Genomic DNA, 15,369 nt, shown 5'->3' with positions numbered 1-15,369 from the left:
AAAAAAACATGCTTAGGATTGCTGATTTTGTATATTTAGTTTTTATTTGAATGTATATGGTCTGATTCAGTTGCCTCTCCCCCAATTCATCACAATACATGTATTCAATTAAAAATGCTCTACTTGAATGTTTCTAATTCTAAGCAATCTAGAAAGTAAATGTGTCGGTAAAGCGTATAAGCTTGGGTTTATATGTTTGTTTGACGGACGGGTCACCGTAGTTTATTGACGTATACTTTGGTCTCACGGGTAATTGAGTTTGAGCGGCCTCAGATGTTTGGCAACTGTCTGGTAATTCCAAAGAGCTCAATTCTGCCGTTATTGTGTCCCTCTTTACATCCTCCTCCTCCTCGTGCTTTACTTGAAATGTTCTTTCAGTTTTATTTTCTGCTGTGTGTACCTTGAGGTCAAGAGGACATGACTCCTGTAAAGTTGCCCTTGTTCTCAATCCGCCTTCAAAAACATGAGTGGAGCAGTTTGAGGCTGAAGTCAGCCTTTGAGCCAAAACAGTCTCCGAGTGTTGACCATCACCGTGTTGAGTATCAGATCTACAAATGTGTGGGATGGTGTAACGAGGCAGTCCTCTTTGACTAGCTACACGTCGGTGTCGATTTGGCTCATCCATCGGTTCTTTCCCCATCAAGCTATAGTCTGTACCAATGGAGACTATCCCACAATTTGTGCCTTTTTCCATTTTTTTCACATCAGGACAAGCTGAAGCCTCGAGTTGATATTTCTTAAAGTATTGTTTAGGAGAAGAAACCTCATATGTGGACCATAGGATGGAGCATGGAAGGACAGATGTCATGTGGTACTTTAGTGGAGCATCACTGTGCAGGACAAGCTTGTACGGCGCGGGAAGGCACCACTGTGACGCACATCTAAATTGGATTATCTCCTGACAAGCATAGTTCAGCTTTGCTGTGGTGCAAATATTTTCTTGTGTTTTTCCAGAATGACAATATTGTGCATCATCTCTGATGTTGCGTAATAAATCAAAACTCTCATCCGAAAGTGGCGGAATTTGCTCTGCTTTCAAATTCAGCTGTGATTTCTCCTCGGGGTTTCGTTGCCCTTGGTCGCTTTGATTTGCTTCCAAGCACTCCGTCGTACTTTCCAATGTCACTTTTTTGCTCTGGATTTGTTTGCGATCACTTGCTCGTTCACTGCGAGCAACCCGTTGTTTGACACTGACAGTTGCGGGAAGTCTCTGGCTTGAACATGTTGACTTTATCCCCTTGGACACAATGGCCAGGTTCTCAAACTTCTCCATCAAGGAGGACAGGAGGATCCCTTTTCCAATTTGTCTTGAGCTTATGGAGCGCTTTGGGGTCTTCAGTCCCATTTCCTTCTGCTCAGTCAAGGCAAACTTGGCCACGATATCTTTCACCATGCCACCTGGCTTCAGTTTGTGCTCTTTTCTTTCTTTGCTATTTTTCTTCATCGCATATCCACCATCGTGTCTGTGATTTTGAGCACCGGCCATTCCTCCTCTGGATAACAGAGTTCCTACCTCCCTTCTGTTTGTCAGAGGGGGTTTGGGAGTTGACCGTGCGAATTTGGACTGAAGCAACCGGAATGTGGTAAGACGCCGGGGTGTCGGGTCTTCTTCTCGTTCATCTCCTCCTCCACAGAATCCCTCAAACATCTCTTTTGGTTGTTCAGGGATCTTAGTCTCTCTTTCGGTCGTTTTATCAAGGGACTGAATCGCTGGCATGAGATTTGTTTTAAGTTCAGACTTCTGGATTTTCGAAACAGTTCGATCTCTCTTCCTTTGGAATGAAGCTGTGGAAATCATCTCATCCCCATGTTGGGTTCCGGCGATCCTGTCGGGTAAGTCCTGTGTCAGGTAATGCAGGAGAGTCTCCAAAATCCCTCGGAGCACTGGACGACAGTCGCGGTCTCTTAGTAACTTCCTCAACATACGGGCATCAGGGCTGATACGGGCTTTCTGAGAATCTGCTCTATAGAGAATAAAGGATATGCAAAACTTCATTCAAATGAGCGTGTGCAGATGCGCAGAGAGAACAATTTCAGCAGGTAGAAGAATTTTGCACGGCAGAAACAGAAATGCAGATGCCAACAACCTGGTAACTTGGTACTCAGGTTTTCTTGTCTGCAGTGATTTAAGATTTTGCAAACAAGTTATTTATTTATATTTTTGGATTCAAGTGCAGCTACATACATTGTTAAAAAAAATAACCTCATATATATTAGAATAAAAAGTTTGGAAATTTGTTATACTGAAACCTAACCTCTTTCAATTAAATAATTTACATGTTTAGTTGACCAGTATAATTTTCTTTTTGCATATGGCTACAAATTTATTTTTTAAATAAAAAATTGAAAACAATTAAGAGAAAAAACATTAAGTGCTTATTAGCCAACTTTGCGTTAATTAGGCAGCGCTGATTAGTTCTTTGGATAAATTAGGTAGATTAAAATATAATAAAAAACAAAAGGTGCAAACATCTACAAGATTTATCATTCAGAAGTGTCAAGAGAAAAAGAGTCAGGGGCTTTCGATGTCTAAGTACTTTTTAATCATTGCTACGCTATGGTTAGTTGACATGCTGTAACTAGTATGTTTGTCACTCTTTACAGAATTGAATGTACTGACAAACTACAGTTGGATCAAGTCCTGGAGAGCTTTTAGGTTTATGATGTAACATGCATAGAATTATGTCTGTATTGACCTCAAGAAATGCTCCGTTTAAGTGCGCTCAAAAACAGGTTAGCAATTAAAGGGAGAAAAAGCTAAGTGTTAGCTTTGGGTTGCTAAAGTTTACTTAACACTTGCAAAAGTCTTTCCACAGCAATGAAACACCATCCGACCCATACATATTAAAAAAAACATTCCACATAATGTGAGTTACAGTACTTCCATGTGGAATAGATGCTAATTAGTGAAAAAGACAAATGTTAATGTTTTCTCACACTAGAGAGGATAATGTTACATTGGAAAGAATCTGCCAGGACAAGGGACAGTGCGGGTTCTTTGGCTCGTGCGGTTCCTGTTGGGCTTGTGAAGTGCACTTTTACTTGTCTATGCACTTCTCGGCTGATGCGGCTTTGTAAAGCGCCTCTCCCAGTTCTTCCAAACGCTCCCTTTTGTCTAAATCCTGATACAGGTTGGAGGGAACTTGGCTTAGACCGTACATTAGACCATAGAGGCAACCGGCGATTAGGCCCGTGGCTTCACTCTCCCCTAAAATAAAAGACAAGTGACAGTTAGCTCCTTTCCAAACTATCGTCTTGGAATCTGACATCTTACCTCCGTGGAACATGGCTCGCTTGCATAGTTCGGCCCAGTCGTTTCCTGCAATCAGAAGGGCGTCGTAGGCAATCATCGGGGCATCGTGACCCCTCCGCCCCGCACGGCCTTCTGAACTCCATCGCTTGTAAATCTGCACCGACAAGAATCGTCAGGCGATTCTCAATTTAAACTCTTCGGGGGAAAAAAATTAATGACCTTATCCGTCTCTTCAGCATCATAGCGACTGTCCAAGAAGGGCTTATTCTGCCCTTCTTTTTCGAGTTGCCGTTCTTCCAAGTAAAACTGCCACTTTGCCTCAAAGTAGAACCAGTTTTCCTGATACTCTGCCGAGAAATATAATCAACAATGTTAACCAACCCTAAGCTTACATTTTGAAATCATGAAGAAAAACGTCGTTTTACCCGCCATGTGGCGTATGGTCTTCCTGCAATACTCCTCGGCACGAGGGATGACTTTCATGAGCTCACGTCCCCAAGTCCCAAGCGGCTTTCCCTGGATTGCATAGGAGGCAAACAATGCCGTTGCCAGGGAGCCCAGGAAACCTGGAAGGCAGACGCCATTTTGAATTGAATCGTTTAAAATTTATTTGATGTCAATACTTCAATATTTGGGAAAATCATAACCTGTGGGATGATTGTGGGTCATCCTTCCAGTTTCAATGCTGACCTCTACCAGGCTGTCTAGTCGATCCGGTTGCCAGTATCTCATCCCCACGCACATGGCCTTAGCGGCACCTCCGAATCCGGATCCTGCCCAGACACATTTCAGCATTTTTCTGACTAGGCAAAAGGACATTTTTTGAGGGAGTGAGAGAAAGACCTTTTTCATTGAAGGGTGTATGCCAAGCGAGGAGAAAATTGTGAGGCTTGAGGTGTACACAGCCTTCCACCGTAACCGGGTCGGGGTTTTTACCCTGGAGAGACACCATGGCTTCCACGTAGAGACGCACCAGCTCTCGGTAGAGGTCCTCCAGGCACCAGTAATCTAAACGTAGGCAAACACGCAGTGATTGGGAGTCATTCACGCAAGAGTGTTGCTGAGGCGGGCTAAGTTTAGAGCGATTAGAACAAGCAAGCCTTGAGCAAACGGAGACATTCACACACGCACTCTGGTCAGCTGAGATCGACAAACATAAAGGCCGACTAAAATTGAGTTTTGTCACTCCTGTAAAGTGATACAAATAATGTCACCATGTAGAAAGGAATGGAGATTTACGCTATGAGAAACTTGTAGCCTTGTGTCTCTTTGTTTCATTTGCTTCTGCTTCTGTTACACCAGATTAGATGAAAAGGGAAACTCTGAGATGAATACAGTGGAATTTTTCAGTCTTTACGTACGTGTGCTGCCGGCGGCATTCCAGGATGTGGCTAAATGGGGAGACGTAATCTCAAAAGATGTCATCGCCATATTACTGTCGCCTTGTTACCGGCAGGCTATTGTTCACCAGGGAGAGAGCTAAGCTCGCCTATGCTATTTTAAACGGAACATTTACTGCCATCCTTTGCGGGGGATTAACATGACATTGGGATGACGAAATAGAGACTGTTTCTACTTAGATTTTGGCTTTGGTGACGACAAGATGTGAGGAAGGTGGCTGGTCTGGAATTATTCTTAGAAATATTGTTGGATTAAAAAAAAAGGACCTCATCTATAAAGTTGAACTCAAATTCTAAACTGTTTTTGGCGCCCGAACCTACCTGTTATAAGTGCCTCTGCAGTGGTCATGTGCATTAAGGCGGCATCACTCAGCGGCCAGTTATCGGGGTCCAGCTTAAGTCCTGCCAGACCGCCAAGGGACACCAGTTCTTCTTGGATCTTTCTGCCTGACGTGCAACTTTCCCAGTGGCCTTTCCTGAAGCCCAAGGCATCGCCAACACCACCCAGAACCATACCTGCCTTGAATTTCTCCATGATTACAACTTCTGATGACTTCTCTCTCCTACCCCAGAGGACTTGATCACTCTAAAATTCCCTTCCAAATGTTATCCAGTGCCAACAGTTCTATTGGCATTGTTTCTTCAGGAGGTTCCGGTTACCGCCGCAGTCCTCTAGCGTTTCACCGGTTGTCCGTCCTGTTGTGTGTGTAAAAATGCACGTTACGTTTCAAGCGTGGTTATCCTCCGCAGCGTCTTGATGGCATGTCGACGGGAACGACGCGTCTCCTAAAAAGGCAAGCAATCCCCTCGGCTGTATAGCTGGAGTGGCTCGGTTTGGGGTACCGATGGAAGCACTTTAAGAGATGCTAATGTGCTGGTGGTCAGCTGGTGCTGGACCATGTTGGGATTCCACTCCACCCATTGGGAGGAGGAGAGTAAGCGTGTAACATCATCCTCAGTCCAGCCAGTCATTCACCGAAGATGACTCTAATCCGAAACACGCTCGTTCAGACATTTTCAATTTACGCTTGCCCACATGTTCCGTTCTTTAGCGAGCTTAGCTCATAGCTTCATTTTCCCTTTTATATTCCAACATGCTATTTGAGACCTTCTCTATAATCTCTTTACCCTCACACGATTGTGGAGCCAGACATACAAAGTAACAGGAGACAAAGCATGACCACAAGAGCTTATCAAGACTGTGACGACGATGATGACATGAAATCGGAATGCAACCGGATAAGAAACAACTGTTACCGAGCAGGCATCGAGTCCCTCACACAAATATACACACAGTACCCGGCAGTGCTTTTCATTCCGCAATATGAATCATTGTATTGGAAATGATACATTTAAACAAAATCACAAATGTCAGAACAAGGAAGGGATTGTGTCAATCTGATGTCCGCGATGGTACTGCAAATCTTAGCATGAAATAACGTTGAGCCTACTCGTCGCTTTTTGTTGCCGCGACAGTCAAGGACGATCAGACCATATGATCACCGACCACCACTAAAATGTAACGTCTTAATCCGTTTCACACACATGCTTTATTGACATTCTTTTGTAAAACACCTTTGGGACTAATTCCTTTTCCATGTAACCAGATGACACGTACCAAATGTAACACATTGCCCATCTTTAGGATGACATTTTCTCATCAATCGTGTTACCGGCAATCAGTTACATCAGGTTTCACATCATCTGAATATTTTCACAAGGACAAGCAAAGTGAACCAGAAGTACACACGGTGTACCAAAGTACACAAACAACCAGGTTGTGTGAAACATGGGCGTCGCTCACTGTGGATAAAACTTGTTTTGTAGCGTTCACATTCAATGCGGGTTTAAAGGTCATACAAGTTGACAGCTTTGTGACGGGCAGCAGTGCGACATAATATGGGGAAATAACTTAAAACATGTTCGGGGTGACAGTCCAGCTATTGTAGTGTTCATAGCTATCCCGAGATGGCAGCAACAATGTCAGTCAGCCCTTTTTCTGAAATACTTTCGAGCATCAAATTAAAACAATGTAAACAAAAGACTTTTAAAATACTGATGGATTGTGGTATGTTGACCTCAAATGTAGCAGCTTAGTGTGATCAAAATGTTTGCCAAACTGTGTAAATCAATGGAGTTTGTAGTTTGCGTCATTCACCGGGCTACTAAAAAAACGCTTAACGTGCCAGTCAGTTTCTGTGCTCCGATTTAAACATTGCTGAACATATTAGAAGGAAAAAAAAAAAAGGCAGTTGTTTCAAAATAGAATGCAAATGAGGAGCAACGCAATATTTTACTGGTCCTCAAAATGCATACTTCTTTTAACCAACTGTCAAATTTGAATATAAAATGCAGAGCTTGGCCACGTTGCTAAATGTAAAAGCAAAATAAAAGAATCACAAGGAACCCCGACTGAAAACAAGACTGACAGCGAGTGCACACATAGCTCGCACTGCGATTGTCAGTGAGATAGTCGATGGCACTGTTCCTGACTGTTAATGTTCCAGTCACTGACAAAAGGAAGACGGCACCTGCTGTTGCTGCACCAAAAGCTCGCCCCCACCCTCCCATCCTCTTTGTTGTGCAAAAGATTTAGGTCAGTGAGCCAAGTCCGCAGCAGCATGATGAATCTTTGTCCATAATTGCCAAGTACCAGATGACCATCACTTTCAAAGTTCACTCCAAGTCGACGTATAAAAGTCTTGGCGCGGCTTCTTCCACGAGGTGGCATCGGCAACTCTGCAAACAAGACTACTGAGGCTGTCTTTTTGGCTTACGTGTTTAAAAAAAATAAAATAAAAAATCATTCACAAAAAAAAAAAACCTGGGAGAGAAGTCCATTCAAAGTCAAAGGCTATGTCATGCCGCTTTTGCCCCCCGATACGATTGGCCGTGCAAACTCCACAAAGTCATCGATGAGAACTGGCCATGCCCCTGAGAAGAGAGGAGGGGGGGGGAAAAAAAAGTCTCAGCTAAGCTTGCATGCAATGTTTGGACAGCCTTGAAGAAAAGAATACGTGACAAGCAGCTCACCCTCTTCATCATAGTTTGACATGTCATCTGCAATCATATTGCCAAAGTCCAGAAGGAGATTCCATGTGTCCTTGGGGATGGAGCGCTTGTGATGCTCCTGAATGACAAACATTTCATCAGCGTGTTAAAAAAACCATTTGCTCTTTCATCCACACGCTCCTCTCACCTGCAGGAATCTGTTCCAAAGATCCAAAAACTTGAAGCGACCAGTGAGAACTAGATTCCAGTAAGCCACGGCCATCTCCAACTCTGAGACATTAAGAATGACGGAGGAAATCAGTTGCGATAAAAATGAAACATATTTACTTTTGGCCTTACCTAAACCTTTCTGTCCAGGATTCTTGGCAAAATTAAAGGTGAACTGGTAAAAATCTTTAAACTTGCCGCTGTCTTTCAGCTCCTGTTCTAGTCTGGGAAGGATGGCCTTCAGTTTTTCAGGAGTGTCACAGCTGGGAAGATCAAATAATCGACTTAGTAACTAATATTATTCTGAATTTTTTAAACAATCCTTACACTTGAAAATAAATTTTAATATGCATTTCACTATCGCTCACCCGAGGTCTGCCATCCCATCCAGGAACTCTTTCTTGCTGAACTCGCACTGCGTGGCCGCTCTGAACTTCCACGCTACCACCAATATGCTCATGCTGGCCGGGTCAAGGGTCAGGTCATCGCAAAATTGTTGAATTCCATCGATGCCAATCTTATTCTCATCCTGGGGATCTGCAAAGATTGACGAGAAATGCGATCAAATCACCGGAAACAGACCTTGAGAATGTCACCGCATGGATTCTGACACTCACCTTTATATCTGTTATAGAGCTGGTCCAGCTTCTTGCGATCTATTAAATTTTTCATGGACTCTTTAAAATAGAGGTCTGGATTGTGGAAGTAATTGTCCGTCGCGACTTCTAATTTCCAGTCATTCTGCGACAGGCAGTACACAGCAGTTCTCTCTCCTGCCTGTGTGAAGGACATGAACTGCCGGACTTTGTCTCTATGTGATGACTTTAGCTTGTGCTGGAAAAAGAAGATGAAGCCACCATTATTGAGTTCAACACACTTTTGCAAAGCCTACTTCTAGTACTGTTTACAGTATAGAAAACTTTAGCAACACAATGTGGCACACATTTGATCAAATACAAACAAGGTTTGCTTCATGTCATATGGTCATAAAACGGAAGTATGCGCATGCGTATTAAGGTTGAAGTAGCGCAAAAGTGTCAACACAACGTCCTGATGATTTACAGAATGATCCGACTGTACTAAATGAACCTTGCAGAAGGTCATCCACTGCAAGTCTTGCACACTCGACCCGCCCGGGGATCGTACAGCACATTCACTATGACCGTGACGTGACACGATCAAACGGGATCCTCCGAGTGGTCTCTTGACCCGGAGGAGCGGCTTGGGGGCAGTCGGCTTCCAAAAAGGGAAAGGTACGTGCCACAAGTGCTGTCGTGCGCCTTCCAAATATACCAACCACTGACCTTCCCTTTCCATCATATTCCAACCAATGCGACACGAGGCTTAACAATCAACTTATTTCGCAAAACCTCATATGATGAAAAACGGCCTTTTTGCAACATTTGCCTTCGAAATCTCTTGCGCTGCTAGCGCCTTTTGAATTGTACCTACCATGTTATCACCCGCTGTTTTGGCCAACATAGCTATTTAGCTGTGTTGCGCATGCGCACAAGAAATGCACTACTGTGTTTGGAGTTGATTCATGGGAAGTGTAGTCCAAAAAGCTATGTGCCTTGTTTTGCACTTATCTAACCGTATTTACGTAAAACTTACATGAGTAGAATGTTAAGCTTTTTAAAAGATTGCTTGGTGGTGACGGCAAATGAAGAGTGAAATAGAGGTTTGTCCAAAACATGCTTATAAAAGTCGTAACTACAGATTGGTGGGGGGTGTCTGATTCACTTTGAACAGCACCTTCAAACTGATTTGTACCTGGACTGAGCGATCGTCCTCCCCCAAACGATTTAATTCCTTTTTTTTTTTTTTTTTTTTAACTGCAATTCAAAATGACCCAAAAGATAAATCGACGTAAAAGTGGTTGCAGTCGTTTCAGGCACTTGACTTGTTCGGGGACAAAAACAAAACTACAACTCCCATAGCGAAACCCGAAACGGGTTCGGAAGTAATAGGAGACGGCTCAAAGTTTTCAACATCAATTTTGGCCATTTCGTTTCTCCTTTTTCGCATGAAAACGACGGATTCATGACGTAATGTCGATTCTGATGCGGGTGGAGATGGACAGAGTTAGCAAAGTTAGCTTTAGCAATACAGTACAGAATGTGAGTTGGCTCGAGCTGGTCTGACAGCCATCAAGAAGAGAACAGGTACAACTTTATAACCAGCGTATCAAAGAAGAATGACAAATCAAAACGTTGTCCTGTGGAATGGAAAATAGAATAGAAAATAGATCTGTACCTATCCGGATGACTGAGCGATCGTCCACTCTTTGCTAACACCCCTGTTGCTGTTTATCTATCCCCCGTGAAAGTTGTTGGGCAAGTGATCGTCGCTTGGAGGCTGGCTTGTTTGAGCAATGTGGCCAGAAGGGGGGAGCCATCGGTGCCTTACAACAACCTGATTGTTCCCGGCTTATTCACTCGTGCACAGGACGCAGTGCAAATAAGATTTCGCAGGTAGCTGTTGCTTTATTCGTGTGTTTGGACTGGATCTTGCTCAACCGGGATGTTTTTCCACCAGCCCAAGTGCTTGCTCATCCTCACATGATGGTAGGATCAGCTGTCACGGTTTATTCCGATGTCATTGCATGCTTTTTCGCGATTGGACTCATTCAGTGTCCACCAAACAGCAACGAGGAAGAATAGCTGTCATTCGTTGTCATTACGCCTTCCCGTGTTAATAATGCAATTCATTGAAAATTCTCCACCCATTAGTTGCCATGACGCGTTCCTGTGTTAATAATGCAATTCATTGAAAACTCTCCACCCACCGCAATTGTGTTTGTGTTAGTTAACCATCATCAATGTCATGTTTTGGCACTGCTACTAGTTCCAAGGATTCCCTTTTTGCCTATTTGTACACCAACTCACAAGTCTTATTGATCAATGGTTACGTTTCCAAAATTCCACTTATTCATCAGACAGTATAATTTTGCAGACTTTAAGATATTTCCATGAATGAGTGTTTTTACTACAGCGGCCATCCTGTGCAGAACACTGGAACTATTGACCACCAGTAGCAGCAGCCAGCACCCAAGCAACATTCCAGCCACTGGAGGAAGGGGCAGGAGTAGTTTGGAAAGGTAACGTCACCCATCTTTGGTAGTACTCACAAAGGTCCCCAATATTAAATCAACTGGATTGGTGAAGAGCTCTGTGCGATATTGCTGGACAATCGCAAGGGGCACTGTATGAAAATGGAGGTCTTGCGCTGGAATCCAAACTCATGTCAGCTTTGTGTTGTTCAATAAAGAACACCATCATCCGTGTATGCACAGCTGTTGTTTAACCTGACCCGCTGGCATAGTGTACCACACCTTACCTAAATATTCATTGTGCACAGTGAATCACTCACTAAAGTGTCCCTCTTCCCTTTGCATGTAATATAAAGACAATTTGCCAACACCTACTTTTGCCTTTGATAATACTTGAATTCGACGTTTGCAGTCAGTGGATTTTGAAGCGTTCTATGAAGAATTGCTTTTGTGAGGTCAGAGATTTTCAGCAGCATTCTGGTCTCACTGTGGACCAAAAAAAAACCAGACTTTGTTCTTGAAGCTTTCTCGTATTGTTGTCTTGCCTTTTTTCAGGCGGCCTGTCGCTCTCAACATCTCAACACCCTCACTGACTAGACAGGAGTGATTAGCCTCTTTGGATGCAGATTGTTTGTTTATCTCTCTGCCTCGGCCTGGCTGTGGCGTTTGCTGGCCAGCACGCAGAGCAGGATGCCCAGCATGCCGTCAGGAGGCGTCACAGACGCGTGGCCGTACACGGCAAAGTCTGGTTGACCAAAAACTGCATCTGGTTGGGCGGCCTTCTCCGCCGAAAGAACGCGGTCGTCAAAAAGTTGGCGGATGCCGCGGCTGCTGTTATGAGAGACCAAACCCTTTCAGACCCTGAGCGTCACTTTCAGGTACAAGACGATCTAAATTTGGACTTACTTAACACTGTTGAGTTGTTTTTTGTCCTTGGAATTCTCATAAAACGTGTTTTTGTTCTGCTGACTTTCTTCAGGTGCACACAATCCAGGTTTTCCAGAAGGAGTTGAATGAGAGCGAGCACATGGTGTTCCAGGCGGTGCAGAGTCTGCAGAGGGCGCTGCAGGGCGACTATCGGGATGTGGGCAACATTAAGGAGAGTAGTAAGCAAAGATTGGAGGCACTCCGGGAAGCGGCCATTCAGGTGATCACAAAGCAAGCCGATAATCCTTTTGAATTGGAAATGAATGAAAGGTAAGATTCCTTCATTTTCTATCATCCAGGAGGAGCAGGACTATGTTGAACTGGTGGCTGCAGAGAAGCACCAGCAAGAGGCCGTCAAAAGCGTCCTTGCCCGGAATAAGACTCGGTCCATTATGGATGAGATCCTGGAGGACGTCAGGAAGGCAGCGGACCGACTCGAAGAGGAGATTGAAGAGCACGCCTTTGACAACAACAAGCAGGCTAGCAATCGACATTCCGAAATCCAATTTAGTCTCACGTAATCCAGTCGGACGGGTTCCAACATGTTCCGTCCCTCCGCTCTTTGTTTTGCCGTGTAGATGCAAGGAGTCAACATAGAAGCGGTGCTGAGGGTGGAGGATGACGAGGAGAACGGAGGCAAGAGAAGAAACAAATCGAATCAGAGGGAAGCGGAAGACGACTTGGGCCTGAGCATGCTCATTGACTCGCAAAACAATCAATACGTGCTGACCAAACCCAGAGATTCCACAATGCCGAGAGCTGACCATCATTTTATCAAGGTCACAAAATGCAATGCTGTTAAAAAATATAATTTTTTTTTAACATTTTCAAAGGTGGAAAGAGCAATCATGCGCCTGATTTGTCACTGTACAAAATCCTGCACTGAATGTATTTTTCTATATTTGAATGCAGGATTTGGTGTCAGTGGTGATGTTGTCGCTCCCCTGCGGCTGGATGTGCACCCTGGTAGGTCTTCCTCCCATGTTTGGATACATCATCTGCGGAGTCCTGCTGGGACCGTCCGGGCTCAACAGCATCAAGGTGTGTGCGTCCGTCCGTCCGTCACTGCAAGTTTCTCCTCCCTTACCGTCCACAATGTTAATTTGATGTTGGGCAGTCGATGGTGCAAGTGCAGACTTTGGGAGAACTGGGCGTGTTCTTTACCCTCTTTGTGGTCGGACTGGAGTTCTCACCCGAGCGTCTCCGTAAGGTAAACCAAAAACCGGGACTTCAGATCGACGTGGATAATATATCATAATACAACAGTACACATGCGTGCAGGTCTGGAAGACATCAGTGCAGGTCTCCTGCTACTTGTGTCTCCTTATGGTTGTGAGCGGTTTGTTGTGGGGACAAGTGCTGCACATTCAGCCCATCCAAACAGTCTTCATCGCCACGTGTCTGTCGCTGTCCAGCACCCCGCTCGTGTCTCGTTTCTTAGCTGGAGCGAGTAGAGGGGAGAAGGAAGGTTTGTGCGGCACTCTGAGTCGTCTAAATCCTGCAAAACTGTCATTGCTGTTTTTACGACGTGAACATTTTTGAAGCGGCTCCCAAATTGTGTGCGCGCGACATAGGTGACCTTGACTACAGCAGCGTCCTCCTCGGGACATTAGTCATGCAAGACGTTCAGCTCGGCCTGCTCATCGCCGTTATGCCTACTATGATCCAGGCTCAAAGTGGAGATGCAGACAGGTTGGGGTCTAGCTCGCCCTCAAATTTCCTCTGCGTGCACTCCGTTGTTGGTCAGCTCCCTTCTGTGCATGGCAGCTTCTTGTTCGAGAGCCTCCGTGTGCTGAAACTACTGGCGCAGGTCGTGGTGTCTCTGGCTGTGGTGATGCTCCTCTGCGTCCTGCTGAGATCCTTTGTGGTTGGCCCCTTTTATAAGAAACTTCACGCTGAGAGCAAAGGCAGCAAGGAGATCCTGGTGCTGGGGATTGCGGCTTTTGTGTTTTTCATGCTGACGGTACGTACAATAGTCATTTGTTGTGCTTCTGCATTCGCGTCATCCAAATAAATCCAACTCCGACTGAATTTGAATCAGAGTGGTGAAATTGTGTCTTTGCCCTTTGGATGATTGCTCGTTCAGGTTACCGAGTTTCTGGAGGTTTCAATGGAGTTGGGCTGTTTCCTGGCCGGAGCGTTGCTGTCCTCCCAGGGTCACATGGTCACGGCGGAGGTCAAAGGATGCTTCGAGCCTATTCAAGATTTCCTCGTCATCATCTTCTTTGCTTCCATCGGTCGGGTACCCTTCGATGATTTGATGGTTTCATGAAATGGAGCGTAACGGTCATTGCTCCGATACTGCAGGTTTCCACGTGTTCCCGACATTCGTACTGTATGAACTCACCGTTCTGGTGGCACTCACGCTCACACTTGTCATCTTGAAGGTAGTAACATCTGACCTCCTCGGGACGTTTCCGTTCCCAAGCGGGCCTCCATTTTTTCCCCCCTTTCTCTTCCTCTCTCAGTTCATGATGGCCGTGCTGGTGCTGTCCGTGATCTTGCCACCCGGCTCTCGTCATATCCGCTGGATCGTCTCAGCAGGTCTGGCGCAGGTCAGCGAGTTCTCCTTTGTCCTCAGCAGCCGTGCGCGGCGTGCAGGCATCATCTCGAGAGAGGTCAGGACTTTACTCTCTTAACTGTGAATTCGAGAAAGTATGGAAAGGAAGTTTTTGAACGTTCTCCTCAGGTGTACCTGCTGGTTCTCAGTGTCAGCACGCTCAGTTTGCTGCTGGCGCCCATCCTGTGGAGAGTGACGACACACAGATGGGTCTCACGAAGAACTTTGGGTATCACATGACCACACTCGCTTTCCGGAAGAGCTGTTACTGGGAGGTGGAAAATCCAGCAGCATTGGTGCAATTCACATTTATTTGCCAGCACAGCAGAGTGACATTTTCTCATCTGATCTCATCGAATGGCAACTTTGTTTGCTGATCTCGCTTCGAGATATGTTGATAACTCACCTTCCAAAATACTCCAACATTCTTCCACCATATTCTTCTTTTGTCACTCGTGTAATACCGTCAACTTCTGTGTGCTCCATCATCCGTTCCAATGTTCTCCATGTCAAAGATTTGCCACCAGGTAGCAGCATGTTGCAGAGATTTGAAATGTTGGGACCTTTTATGAAGTTCCTTGAGCAGTCTCCGCTCAACAATTACATTTTAACCACTTTATTGAGGATTCCAAGCAATTCCAGCGATGCACATGCATTTTTCCTGCAACAGAAAAAAACACTACATACTTGCACTAGTTACTATCGCATTCCAAATGAACGTGCCTACTCAACTTGCTGCCCTGCGTACTGCTCGTACAGCTCGTCTAAATATTCTGTGTACATGAACGTGTACTCTGTTTATATACTGAACATATTACTGTCAGCAACCTCTGAATGTAAAGAAATAGTTTTTTTTGATTTTGTTATTTATTGAACACATGAAAAAATGTGAATGAGCAAGTACGCAAGGAACATTGTATCTTTTTAAAATAAGATAATAAAAGTATTAATTATCCTT

At 44.7% G+C, this 15,369-nt stretch overlaps 3 protein-coding genes and 1 long non-coding RNA gene across 10 annotated transcripts; 1 reads left to right on the top strand and 3 right to left on the bottom strand.

Moving 5' to 3' along the window:
* Positions 1-22: 22 nt before the first annotated feature.
* adprhl1 (ADP-ribosylhydrolase like 1) lies at positions 23-5,668 on the bottom strand. Of its 2 annotated transcripts, XR_005097472.1 has the most exons (8): positions 4,975-5,668; positions 4,097-4,261; positions 3,901-4,026; positions 3,679-3,819; positions 3,473-3,600; positions 3,275-3,407; positions 2,958-3,208; positions 23-1,964 (listed from the first exon to the last, which is right to left on the bottom strand). XR_005097472.1 is itself a non-coding variant. In XM_037246775.1 (7 exons), exons 1-7 carry the CDS (start codon positions 5,186-5,188, stop codon positions 3,039-3,041), a joined length of 1,077 nt encoding a protein of 358 aa, XP_037102670.1. In that variant the 5' UTR covers positions 5,189-5,668; the 3' UTR covers positions 2,526-3,038. The 2 variants fall into 2 exon arrangements, 1 of the variants encoding a protein (XP_037102670.1); XM_037246775.1 differs by lacking the exon at positions 23-1,964 and having other exon boundaries at positions 2,526-3,208.
* A 516-nt stretch (positions 5,669-6,184) lies between these two features.
* Positions 6,185-10,266, bottom strand: dcun1d2b (DCN1, defective in cullin neddylation 1, domain containing 2b). 4 transcript variants are annotated; one of them, XM_037246783.1, is made up of 7 exons: positions 10,129-10,266; positions 8,490-8,706; positions 8,241-8,409; positions 8,005-8,135; positions 7,853-7,935; positions 7,687-7,783; positions 6,185-7,587 (listed from the first exon to the last, which is right to left on the bottom strand). In XM_037246783.1, exons 2-7 carry the CDS (start codon positions 8,662-8,664, stop codon positions 7,508-7,510), a joined length of 735 nt encoding a protein of 244 aa, XP_037102678.1. In that variant the 5' UTR covers positions 8,665-8,706; positions 10,129-10,266; the 3' UTR covers positions 6,185-7,507. The 4 variants fall into 4 exon arrangements, with proteins under 4 accessions (XP_037102678.1, XP_037102677.1, XP_037102675.1 ...); XM_037246782.1 differs by lacking the exon at positions 10,129-10,266 and adding an exon at positions 9,325-9,404; XM_037246780.1 differs by lacking the exon at positions 10,129-10,266 and adding an exon at positions 8,935-9,294.
* Positions 10,267-10,309: 43 nt separating this feature from the next.
* Positions 10,310-15,088, top strand: tmco3 (transmembrane and coiled-coil domains 3). Of its 3 annotated transcripts, XM_037246771.1 has the most exons (16): positions 10,310-10,439; positions 10,867-10,972; positions 11,480-11,802; positions 11,904-12,071; positions 12,151-12,330; positions 12,430-12,630; positions 12,764-12,892; positions 12,969-13,061; positions 13,133-13,319; positions 13,426-13,543; positions 13,619-13,814; positions 13,938-14,088; positions 14,159-14,238; positions 14,320-14,469; positions 14,541-14,691; positions 14,740-15,088. In XM_037246771.1, the coding sequence occupies exons 3-15, from the start codon at positions 11,545-11,547 to the stop codon at positions 14,649-14,651; spliced, it is 2,022 nt and encodes a 673-aa protein (XP_037102666.1). In that variant the 5' UTR covers positions 10,310-10,439; positions 10,867-10,972; positions 11,480-11,544; the 3' UTR covers positions 14,652-14,691; positions 14,740-15,088. The 3 variants fall into 3 exon arrangements, with proteins under 3 accessions (XP_037102666.1, XP_037102667.1, XP_037102668.1); XM_037246772.1 differs by having other exon boundaries at positions 14,541-15,088; XM_037246773.1 differs by having other exon boundaries at positions 10,321-10,439; positions 10,883-10,972; positions 14,541-15,088.
* LOC119120151 lies at positions 11,157-15,330 on the bottom strand. Its single transcript, XR_005097474.1, has 3 exons — positions 15,240-15,330; positions 14,865-15,203; positions 11,157-11,167 (listed from the first exon to the last, which is right to left on the bottom strand). It is a non-coding gene; the product is annotated as an uncharacterized LOC119120151 (long non-coding RNA).
* Between the last annotated feature and the right edge of the window lie 39 nt (positions 15,331-15,369).

Source organism: Syngnathus acus, chromosome 3 (genome assembly GCF_901709675.1).
Source record: "Syngnathus acus chromosome 3, fSynAcu1.2, whole genome shotgun sequence".
Taxonomy (NCBI): domain Eukaryota; kingdom Metazoa; phylum Chordata; class Actinopteri; order Syngnathiformes; family Syngnathidae; genus Syngnathus; species Syngnathus acus.
This window is presented reverse-complemented; position numbering and strand designations above follow the sequence as displayed.